Source organism: Nomascus leucogenys, chromosome 24 (genome assembly GCF_006542625.1).
Source record: "Nomascus leucogenys isolate Asia chromosome 24, Asia_NLE_v1, whole genome shotgun sequence".
NCBI lineage: Eukaryota > Metazoa > Chordata > Mammalia > Primates > Hylobatidae > Nomascus > Nomascus leucogenys.
In genome coordinates this window covers 21455484-21467020 of record NC_044404.1, presented here as the reverse complement: position 1 = coordinate 21467020, position 11537 = coordinate 21455484, and the positions used below count along the sequence as shown (strand labels likewise).

The following is an 11537-nucleotide window of genomic DNA, read 5'->3' as shown; positions in this document are numbered from 1 at the left end:
GCAAGGTCCGGACCCTGCGCCCCGAAGCAACAACTCCCGCCTGCGCCTGCCCGCCAGGGTCCCCGAGCAGCCCGGACAACCGGCTCCCAGCGCGCCAAGGGTTAAGGGCCCGCGCGGGCGCGGGGAGTGCGGCCTCCGGCCGCGATTGGCTGCACCACCCAGGCCCCGGCCCCCGCGCCCTGCCATTGGCCCCGTGGCAGCCCCGCCCCTCCGGCACTCGGCGCCGAAGCCGCGAGCTCGCCCGCTGGAGCCGAGCGCGCCGCCGGGGCCAGGCAGCAGAGCCGTCCGAGCAGCTGGGCTGGGAGCCGGGAGCCCGGAGCTGGGAATCGGGAGCTGGGCGCGGGGAGCTGCGCGGAGCCGGGGCGGAGCACGCGAGCTATGGTGAGTGACGCGCCCGGAGGTCCCGTCCGGTCCGGTACAGCCCAGCCTCGACGGTCCCGGGCAGCGGCGTCGCGGGTGGCACCCGGGGCCGCCCTGGCTCGCGGGGGGCTGGGCGCCGGCTGCAGCAGCAGCCCCCGCCCGGCCTTTGGAAGGCGTGGAGTCGGGGAGCGCCTGGGCAGAGCGCGGCTCTCAGGGCGGCTCTGCGCTTGGTCTCGTCGGGGGCGGCCGCGCTGAGCTTGGTTCTGGTCCCGGCCGGATGTGGGGGGCTCGGGTTCCCCGGTTCGCTTTGGGGACGGTTGCTGCGGTCTGTTTTGGGTTGTCCTGAAGTCCCTGGACTCGGCTTGGCTTGGAGACCCAGGGCAGCCGGGCTGGGTCGGGTTCGCGGGTGGCGGCGATTCCGAGGTGCCTGGATGCAGCTGGACCTGAGCGTCCCGGGACACTGAGGTCGGTCTGGGGCTCGCCTTGGGGCACCGTAGGTGGCCACGGCCGGCGCATTCGGAGGGCTAGGTTGCGGCCCTCTGGGACTGCTGATCCAGCTGTGGCCTAAGGGGTGTAGGTGGTGGCGGGGCAGCTAGGTAGGTGCTGTCAGAGACCAGGGGACACTCAGGGGCCCTGCACCCAGCGATCCGGTCTCCCCAGCATCTCCCGGTGATGGGTCCTTAGAGGAGGGGCTTGCTGAAGCCGAGTGCTGACTGCGATAGGCAGGAGTACCAGGGAGAAGGGGAACTGGGGAGGGGCGTTTCATGGGGCTCTCTGAAGCCCCAGAAGAGAAATCCATTTGATCCAGGCTGGGCTTCCTGGTGGAGGGGGAAAGGGGGCTGTTGGGAGGGGCATTGTCCCTGGACCCCAAGAGTAAAGGCCCTTTGTCCACTTGTCCAGGGCCGGGTGCTGGCCTCTCCATCACAGGGAGGGAGCCATCTACTTCTCTTTGGCTTCTTTCCCTATAGACAAGCCACTCTGATTCCCTCTCCTAGTTCTGTTCTGTGCCCTGTGAAGTGGGTCCAAGTCACCATGCAGGGCTGAGGAGGGCATGTGCCTGGGGTGGTGGCTGCCAGTACCTGTGATCCAGCCACCTCCACTTCTCTGTGATGATGCTGCCAAGCCCGAGGGTGCCTGGATGGGAGCAGGACGGGACCCCCTGTAAAGCTGAAGAGTCCCACAGTGGTTCCCAACCCCTGCTGTGCCCAGAGCTGGAGTCCCCTTACAACCCCCCCATTTCTCCCTTCCAAGGCCTCTTCTCACCCAGCTAGGGTCTTCCTCGCTTAGGCACCACCAGTTGCCTCACTAGAGTCAGAAGTGGTGGAATTATGGCTTAGTTCTATACCTGAAGGTGCTTAGAGACCACCTGGGACTCAACCTACCTCCTCCATTAGGAATCTTCCCTGTAATGCCCCGCCCAGACGGTTTCTGAGACAAGGAGTGCACTATCTGTGGACCAGCACTGGATTTAAAGTCTCAGTGTATGGGCACCAAAAGGCCGTGAGACTTTGAGGTTGTATGATCCCCTCTGCCTCTAAGCCCACCCTGAGTTACTCATAAAGAAAATTTTTTCTTCCCTAAAAACCACCAAAAAAAGAAAGAGGTCCCCTCAGTCTGCCTTGGTGACACTTTATAGATCCTTACAACCGAAGAAGCCCCCCAGCCCATGGTGAAGAGCCCAGGCTTTGGCATCACACCAATTTGTGTTTGAACCCCATCCCCTCCACTTCCCCACAGGGACTTTGGTCTAGTTGAAGCATCACTCTTGAGTTTCAGTTTCCTCATCTGCAAGATGAGATGATAATGCTTATCTCCAAAGGGTGAGATAACCCAAGTGAGAGTGCTTTGCTTCAGTACTGCTGAGTTTTCTTTTCCAAGCTTGAGCCTGCGCTGGGAAGTTCTACCTAACATCTAACCTATTTGCCCCAGGGGTTGTCTCTGGAATCCAAGAACAAAGGTCTGTCATCCATCTGTCCAGGGCTATGGGCTGGCTTTTCGAGCACAGGGACAGAGGCCACCTATTTGCTGGTCTGGAAGACTGATGAAAGTTTATCATGTTGTAGGGAGGAGACTGTGATACTTTCGTCTGTCATTCAGCCAGGATGCGTTGAACACTTACTCTAAGCCAAACCCCGTGTGAGGGAGGAAAGAATTGACTCAATAAACGGTGTTAAGAGAGCTTCCACCAGGCCACAAATGTCTGCACTGGTCCTCAGACTCTTTGGCATGCCCTTGGAGAGGTAGAAATATGCCAGGCAGGGGCTCTCTCCAAGCTGGAAAGACGAGAGAAAGCTTCATGTAGCAGGTGACATCTGAACTGGAAGGGATGTCCCGGGAGGGGGACCTGTGTGACAGAGGAGCAGAGGTGTGAGTGCACAGGACAGGCTCCTGGAAAGGCCAGAATGGGGCTGGTCTGGCACCTGGGTATGAAAGGGCCAGGAAAGAAAAGAGAAAGAGGGCAAAAAGGTTGCTGGGGCCAGAGAGTACTAGGCTGAGGAAGTCCACGGTGGATTGTTGACCAGCCGTGCGTGCATGGGGTGGAGGCTGATGTCAGGCCTCCCTGGCTTCTGTCATTTTAATTTCCTCTAAACATTGGTTCCTGTGCTGTCATTCCTGAGGCGGGGGTGATTCGGGACTGATCAAGTGTTTATTCCCTGGATCTCCTGCTCCACGGCTTTTAAACAAATCCAGCACTCCCTTCTTTGCAGTGTGGCCAAGTTGTCCCTGGGCCCTGGGTTCCTAATGGGGCGCGTTTGCAGGGCGTGTGTGTGTGTGTGTGTGTGTGTGTGTGTTTGTGTGTGTGGTGTGTGTGTGTATGTGTATGTGTGTGTCTGTGTATCTGTGTGTGTCTGTGTGTCTGTGTGATGTGTTTCCTGTTGTCCTCACTGAATCTCCCTGATGGTCCCCAGCTCCCCACCCACGTCTCTAACCCCTTGGCAGGGAGTCAGTGCTGTTCTTAAAGTCCTCGGATGGACCCTCTCTCCCCGCTTTCTCCCAGTGCAAGCCGTGGGCCGAGGGTTCTGAGGAGGCTTTTTATATCTCCTGCCTCCAGTTGTACTCAAACCACCCTGCAGCAGGCACAGAGAGGTGAAGGAGGTTGCCCAGGGTCACAGAGCAAGATAGTACCAGAGCAGGCACAAACCTCCCGGACTTTTGGAGGGTTAACCTGGCAGACAGTTTGGGGAAGGAGGCCCAACCCATCATCCCCCATCTGCAGCTGTGGCACCTTGAGAATGTTCCTTCACATTCAAAGCTGGGGCTGAGTTGAGGCTACTGCTGAGGGTTGGGAATGCCCTTTACTATACAGCAGTTGAGTTGAGAACAGGGCCCAGGGTTTTGGTTTGAATCCTGATGTACTACCAGCTTGCTGTGTGACCTTGGGTCAGCCATTCCCCGGCTCTGTGCCTCCTTTTCTACAAAGTGGGGCAGATTTGCTCCACTTCTCGAGATATCGTGAGGATACAATGAATGTAGAAACACTGTGGAAACTATTAGAAATGTGAGGGAGTCCCGGGGCAGTGGCTCACGCTTGTAATCCCAGCATTTTGCGGGGGCGAGGCGAGAGGATCACTTGAGGCCGGGAATTCAAGATCAGCCAGGGCAACATAGTGAGACCCTATCTTTAAAAAAAAAAAAAAGTAGGGAGAAGTGTTACTGTTTGAAGATAGGAGACTAACCATGTGCCCCCACGTCACTCTGGTGCCTCTCAGCCACTCCAGATGGGGCTCCCAGAGCACAGCACGTACTTTACCATGGGCAGCCTGTGCCCCTGCTGGTAACTGGGCTACTGAGGCCTCCTTGCATTGCTACACTCTTTTAGTAAACAAGGATGTTGTTACCTTTTGTTAAAGAATAAATACATTGTTTTCCCTGCAGAGTTGGGGAGGCCAGGGGAAGAACAGGATTTGAGACATGAGAGGGCTACAAGGTGGGCTTGGCAGAATGTTCTGGGTGTTAGCCCAGAAAACCAGCTTGGCCAAGTCCACACTTTCATGTCTATGGTGAGAGAGGAACCATGAGCAAATGTTTACAAGTTTTTGTGCTTCTGCTCAATTTTTTTATCTCCAACTGACTGGGAAAGCCCCCGCCATAGTCAAAGGGCTTCATTCATGCGTTCATTCATTCACTCACCAAACAAGTCTGCCTGGCACAACCCGAGGCATGGGGGCTGTGGTCAGTGTGAGTGAGACTGATAGGTCTCTCTCTCCCACAGTCTGATGGACAGGCAGGCAGACAGATACAGAGCAGGAAATTACAAGTGCAATTACTGTTGCCAAGGAGACACGCAGGGGGCTGTGGGAGTGGACCAGGAACCTGACCTGAGGATCAGAAAAGGCTCCCTGAGCACATGGCATTAAAATCATAACCTAAAGAGTGAGTGGGACTGGGAAGAGTGTTGGGGGGCGGGGGGTGGAGGGAGCAGAATGTGCAAGAGTACAGACCGCTGTGCCTTCAGGGATGGTTCATCTGGAGGCGCGGAGGACCGTACTTAGGAGGTGGCCCGGGAGGGTGCACTCAGGGATGGTCATATGAAGGACCTGGGGCTCAATCCTCAGGGCAGTAGGGAGCCACTCAGGAGTTTATTTTTTTAACTTAATTAATTTATTTATTGAGACGCAGTCTCGTTCTCTCACCCAGGCTGAGTGCAGTGACGCAATCTCAGCTCATTGCAACCTCTGCCTCCCTGGTTCAAGTGATTCTCCTCAGTCTCCCGAGTAGCTGGGATTACAGGCATGCCACCATGCCTGACTAACTTTTGTATTTTTTTAGTAGACACCGGGTTTTGCCATGTTGCCCAGGCTGGTCTTGAACTCCTGACCTCAAGTGATCCACCCGCCTCAGGCTCCCACAGTGCCGGGATTACAGGTGTGAGCCACCACACCCGGCCTACTGAGGAGTTTAGAGTCGGGGAGTGACACGGTCGCATTTGCATTCTGAGATGGTCACAGGCTGCTTTGTGGTGAGTGAGTAGAAGGAGTGAGGCCGAAGGCTGGGAAACCAGTGAGGAGGCACCTGAAGTGGCCCTGGGAGAAAGGTGGTGCTGCAGGCACCATCCAGTCCTCCTCTAGCCCAAACCACACCCCTGGCATGCTGCCCAGAGCAGGCAGTGAAGACAGAAGGAGGCTGTGGCCCCAGACAGAGGCCCCACACAGCCCCTTCTCCTGAATGCATTGACCCTTCCCCTCATCCTTTCAGGCACATAACCAGCCAAGGGCCCTGGTCTCCAGAGCCTTTAATAGAGGAGAAAGAACAAGTTCCCAGATCGCTCTGAAATAAGGTAGAAAATGCTATGTGCCAACCTGGGGATGCAGCTCCAGAGTCATCCTGGCCATTGGTGTGTATCAGGGAAGGCTTCCCAGAAGAGATGTTAACACTCGGTGGAATGCTTCCTAGACGCGAAGTTTTGGACGCATAAAAATAAGGAGGGGGGTTCACTTGTCTTTGAAGAGTTAATAGTCTGAGGGGCACAGTTTAATGAACAACCAGTGCTGGTGGAACCCCACTTTCAGCGTGGCACTGGAGTCCAGGACTGGGGGCCTGCCCTTTCCTTGGGCCCCTGAGGGCAGGGTGGCTGGGATGCCCCAGGCCTGTCTTGGTGGGCTGACAAGCCTAGGAATGGCTTCCTCCTCCCAACAGGGCCCCTTCCGACTTCCTGGGGGAGGTGTAAACAGGGGAGCAAGTTTCTGGAGAACATTCAGGAAATCGGCTTGGTGGGGATCTAACATCAGGGAGGTGGGCCTGGCTTCTGGGCCTTCTAAAGACCGTAGAGCGCTTGTATGAAAAGGGGATTAGGAACCACCTACTTCAAGGCCCCTGTTTAACAAGTGGGAAGACTGAGAGACAAAATGAGCATCTGCTATGTGCCTGGCACTTAAATGTAATCTCTGCTCTTCACACCAACCCCAGGGAGGAGGGTGAGCCTTATTTCAGAGTTGTAAAAGCTGAGGCTCAAAGGTCACTTAGGGAATTAGGGATGGGAGCTAGACAGTGGCTCCCCGATTCCTCTAGATTATTATGGCTTCAGTCTCAAGCTCCCACTCACTTTGGCAGAAACTTGGCCTTCCTGGGAAGGCCCGCTGGGACAGGGATAGGACTGTTGAGCCAGTAGCCAGAGGCGTTGAGAGCTAACTGGGGCTGGACACTGGCCAGGCTAAAATGCTGGTTATTTATTGTTCACCTTTGCATGACACTTGACAGTTAGACCTTTTCTTCCCCATTCACCGACTGTTCTTGGATTCCCACTGCCAATTAGTAGCAGAACTAGAACTTGAACTCAGGCCTTCTGACTCCCAGCCCAGTGCCCCCGCCGTGAGATCCCCAGCTCCCCAGCTCAGAGAACAGCCCCTCCCTGTCTGGCACCACCTGGTCTCCTGGCCTGGGTCTCCAGTACCCCCCACCCCTAACACCTGATGTCCCAGCCTTTCTGACCACATAGCCCTCTAAGCAGGAGGAGCAGCCCCTGGCCCAGAAGCCTCCTCTCCCTATTCTCCTCCCGCAAGCTCCCTTCCCTCCTTGGCTGGGAAGGCAGGAGGGTGGGCCTGGGGCAGCGGCCAGGCGGAGTTAGGTTACAGTGTAAACACAGTCATGTCAATATTTACCTCTGCCTGGAACCAGGGCCTCCCACCTCCCTGCCTGTCTCCCTCCAGCTGCCCATCCAGCTGCACGTGGCCTGCTCCCAGGCTCTGATCTGGTCATTGAAAGCAAGGCCAGGGTGGCTTCCAGCCCAGGCTCTGCCACTAATCCTTCTTGTGCTCCTGAACCACGGTCTCCCTTCCTGGGCCTCAGTCTTCCCATCTGTGAAATGACATGGCTGGAGCAGACCGACTCCAGGGCCATCTTCAGTAATGACATGCAGTGTGACGAGTATAATACTCTTGTTCAGAGGATAGTCTCGAAGTTGTGCAAATCTGGGTTTGAATCCCAGCCCCACCACTTCCTCACTGTGAGACTTGGGGCAAGGCACCTAACCCCTTTGAGCTCCACTTTCTTCCTCTGGAAAATGAGAGCCTAGTGGTACCCATTTTGTTTTTTGGTGAGGATTCATGAGCTATGTTTGCAGCACTTGGCACAGGATAAGGTTTGATTAAATGGTCATGGTGGTGGTTGTGACTCCAGATAAACATTTTATGATTCTCTGAATCCAGACACTGGGTTGCATCACTTGGAAACTGGAGCCAAGGGTGGGGACTCTAACCTCATGTCCTCCTGGTCCTCTGAGAGGCCGCAGGCTGGGCTGGGGTGTCCAGGGGTTGAGAAAGCTCCTTGGTCAATAGCACACACAGCCCCAGCTGCCTGGCCATTGGAGTCCCTTCTTATTGGGCAGAGGTCCAGGGCTGAAATGTCCTCAGAGATATGTGGCCATGAGAGGGATGAGGGAGGGCAGAGGGGGCAGAAGGGGAAGGAAGGACTCATTTCCTCAGCAGCTCTTTCATAGAAGCTTCGAGTCCATTACACACATGAGCTGTTCCTTCCAGCACTGGAGAAGAGAGGGCGAGGGGCGAGGACTGGCCGCCTCCGGGTGCCACATCTGAGCAGGCAGTGTGGGGAGGAGAGGGCAGGGAGGCGGGGTCTGCCCGTGCAGCAGGAGTGGGCCTTGGAGACTGATGGGCCCAGGTTCAAACCTGGCATCCTCACTTTTTGCATTGTCACCTTGGACAGTGTGTCACCTCTCTAAGCTTTATTCTCCTGTCTCTAATATGGAGCTCCTGGGGCAGTATTTTGCCCAGTAGTTAGAAACGCTCAATCAGATCCTGTTTCAGAGTAGCCCAGCTGAGGGCTGGCACATACAGAGGACTCAGTCGGTGTCACCTGCTGTTATTGTCATGACTGTTATGATGATGACACGGGATGCCAGACTGGACCTCATGAGGGCAGAGATTGTACGTTTCTGAAAATTGTGGTATAGTATAATTTACTTAAGTAATGTATGCACATCTTGTACAGCTCACGTTTTACAAATACACACACCTGCGTACTACCTGGACCAAAGTGTGAACCATTCCCACAGTTCCCGTGTGCCTCCTCCATCAGTCCCCTGCAGCAGGTGGCCACTGGCCCTCTAGTTTGGCCTGGTTTTGAGCTTTCTCTGCGTGGATTCATTCATGTGTGCTCTTCTGTGCCTGGTTTTCTTCAGCTTTGGACAGCACGGAATGTTTGAGGTTTGTCCGTGTTGCCTGTACCAGCATCTGCTCCTTTTTAGGCTGAGTCGTGCTGCATTGGGTGGATGTACGTGTAAATGTCCGTGGCTGACATTTGGGTTGATTCCATCTTGAGGCTGCTGTGACATTCTCATATGTATCTCTTTTGCAGACCTCAGCACTCATTTCTTTGGGGCACATACTTAGGAGTGCAACTCCTGGGTCAGAGGGGCAATGCGTGTTTAACTTTCTTTTTTTGTTGTTGTTTTTTTGAGATGAAGTTTCACTCTTGTTGCCCAGGCTGGAGTGCAATGGCGTAATCTTGGCTCATTGCAAGCTCTGCCTCCCGGGTTCAAGCGATTCTCCTGCCCCTGTCTCAGCCTCCCAAGTAGCTGGGATTACAGGCGTTTGCCACAACACCAGGCAAATTTTTTCTTTTTTTTAGATGGAGTCTCACTTTGTCACCCAGGCTGGAGTCTCGCTCTGTCGCCCAGGCTGGAGTGCAGTGGTGCAATCTCGGCTCACTGCAAGCTCTGCCTCCCAGGTTCATGCCATTCTCCTGCCTCAGCCTCCTGAGTAGCTGGGACTACAGGTGCCCGCCACCACGCCTGGCTAATTTTTTGTATTTTTAGTTGAGACAGGATTTCACTGTGTTAGCCAGGATGGTCTCAATCTCCTGACCTCGTGATCCGCCCACCTCGGCTTTCAAAAGTGCTGGGATTACTACAGGCGTGAGCCACCGTGCCCGGCCACAGCCAGCTAATTTTTTGTATTTTTAGTAGAGACGGGGTTTCACCATGTTGGCCAGGCTGGTCTCGAACTCCTGACCTCAGGTGATCTGCTCACCTCATCCTCCCAAAGTGCTGGGATTACAGGTGTGAGCCACCACGCCCGGCCTCAGTGAATGTTTTTTGTTGTTTTGTTTTTGAGACAGGATCTCTCACTCTGTCACCCAGGCTGAAGTACAGTGGCATGAACACAGCTCATTGCAGCCTTGAACTTATGGGCTCAAGTGATCTTCTCACCTCAGCCTCCTCAGTAGCTGGTACCACAGGTGCACCACCACACCCAGCTAATTTTTTGATATTTTTTTGTAGAGACAAGGTCTCACTATGTTGCCAAGGCTGGTATTGAACTCCTGGGCTCAAGTGATTCATACACCTTAGCCTTCCATGGTGCTGGGATTACAGGTATGAGACACTGCCTGTTTCAATAGGTGTTTTTTGAAAGAAGGAAGAAATTTGAGTCCTTTCTTTGTCTTAATGCCCCAGATTCACTCTGTGGCCCGGCCCCTGCCCCCAGGGCCTGGCAGCTCTGGGCTGGCACTCTGCCCAGACCCTGGGCTTTGGGCTTCACTTGCTGTTCTGCAGGGTAGGGAAGGGCCCCCCTCCCTGGAGACCCACTGATTGGCTGTGTCACCTCAGGCAAGTCCCTTCCCCTCCATAGTCCTCACTTTTCCCTTCCGTCAAGCACTGGGTGGGTCGAAGCTTCCCAGCTCCCCATATGTGTGGTCTCCCTCATTTGGGAGCCTTTGCTCCCGGTGTTTGGTGCCTCTTCACCTCCAGGGTCTCACCCACCCCAGGCAGGAGCTCAGCTGGCCTGTAGCTTGCAGATGGACCATTTGGGAAAGCTGGTGGGCCCTTCATTCTTGGTATCTGCCCTAAGAGCCTCACTGTGACTCTGTTCCTCCCTGGGTGAGAGCCCTCCAGAGTAGGCCCCCAGCCATGAGAGCCCCACCCACTGAGGCTTGGCATCAGGTCGCCCTGGGTCTGAACCCTGCCATTCCCTGGCTCTGGGACTTTGGGCGGCTCACTTCACCTCTCAGAGCTGCAGCGTCCTCATCTTCAGGGTTGTGAGCACCCAAGGAGGCCCTGCCTCGTTGTGGGGACAGAAGAGAATGGAGCAGTCACATGCCTGCCCCTAAGGAGCCGCGCTCTAGGGGAGGAAGTTGGAGACCAAACAGGCAAAGCCACCCACGAGAAGGATCACTCCGAGAGAAGAAAGGAGAGAAAACAGGGCGATGTGGTGGAGAGCGGCTGCGAGGGGAGGGGGCCGCTCTAGAGGAGCGGCCAGGAAAGGAGGTGACATCTGAGCTGGGACCTGAAGGTTGAGGAGGGGGCAGCTGGGCAAAGACGGGGGGGGGGGGGGGGGGGAAGATGAGAGCTCCCCGCAGCCGGAACAGCAAGTTTGGCACATGTAGGGGGTGAACGCTGATGTGGCCGAGCAGAGGCAGTGGAGGGTGGAGGGAAGGCTAGGGAGAGGTGGGTCTGGAGGGGCAAGCCATGGACAGCCTTGTCTGTGGGGCAGGGGTCAGCATTTCGTTCTAAGAGTGGTGGGAAGCCACTGGAGGACCCCACGTTGAGGGGCGACTGGGCTTGGTTTCTGTTTGGAAAGACCTTGGCTGCTGTGTAGAGCATGGACTGTAGGGGGCAGGAGGGAGGCAGGAGCGCGGGCCTCAGGATATTCGTCTCTCCTGAGGGTGAGGAGGCGTCGGTTTCTGTGGGATCTGGGATTTTGGCTGCTACTTCAGGGATGGGAGAGAGGTAGCCAGGCATCCCAGATGCTTCGAGACCTTGCTGGCAGCAGAGCACAGTGGGCAAAAGTTACCCGTGGAGCCAGACAGACCTGTCTGAACCTCCACTTGAACTCAGCCTTCCGGGGTGGGCTTGGGATTCTCCCAGAGTGACCAGTTCCCACTATCCCAGCCCCTGGGGACCCAGAGAAGCAGAGCCAGAGGGCATTGAGCTGGAGCCTGCCTCCCTCGCTTCCGCACACCCTGCCGAGAAGTGATGGCATAGGAAGTGATGGCCGCAAGGGGATGCCCAGCCCCTCTGCCCCAGGGCTGCTGTTCACACGGCCACACTGGAGGGAATCCTGTGGCTTTGTGGTTCCTTGTTTCCTGGGCTGGTCTGGGGTGGAAGATGGCCACGAGAAAGCGGCACTTCATCTTCCTTCGCCCGAGTGTTCAGTGGGTGGTTACTTGGCATCCTGTTGGGCTTCCGGTGTGGTGGGTGGGAGCCAGAGAGAGGAGGGCATGAG

At 55.8% G+C, this 11537-nt stretch overlaps 1 protein-coding gene across 1 annotated transcript in view; it reads left to right on the top strand.

Moving 5' to 3' along the window:
* Positions 1-221: 221 nt before the first annotated feature.
* Positions 222-11537, top strand: part of ECE1 (endothelin converting enzyme 1) — a 127456-nt gene continuing 116140 nt past the window's right edge. The window contains exon 1 of the mRNA XM_030805166.1: positions 222-381. Coding sequence (XP_030661026.1) covers positions 379-381 — 3 coding nt within the window. The 5' untranslated portion in view covers positions 222-378. The remainder of the gene's footprint in view (positions 382-11537) is intronic.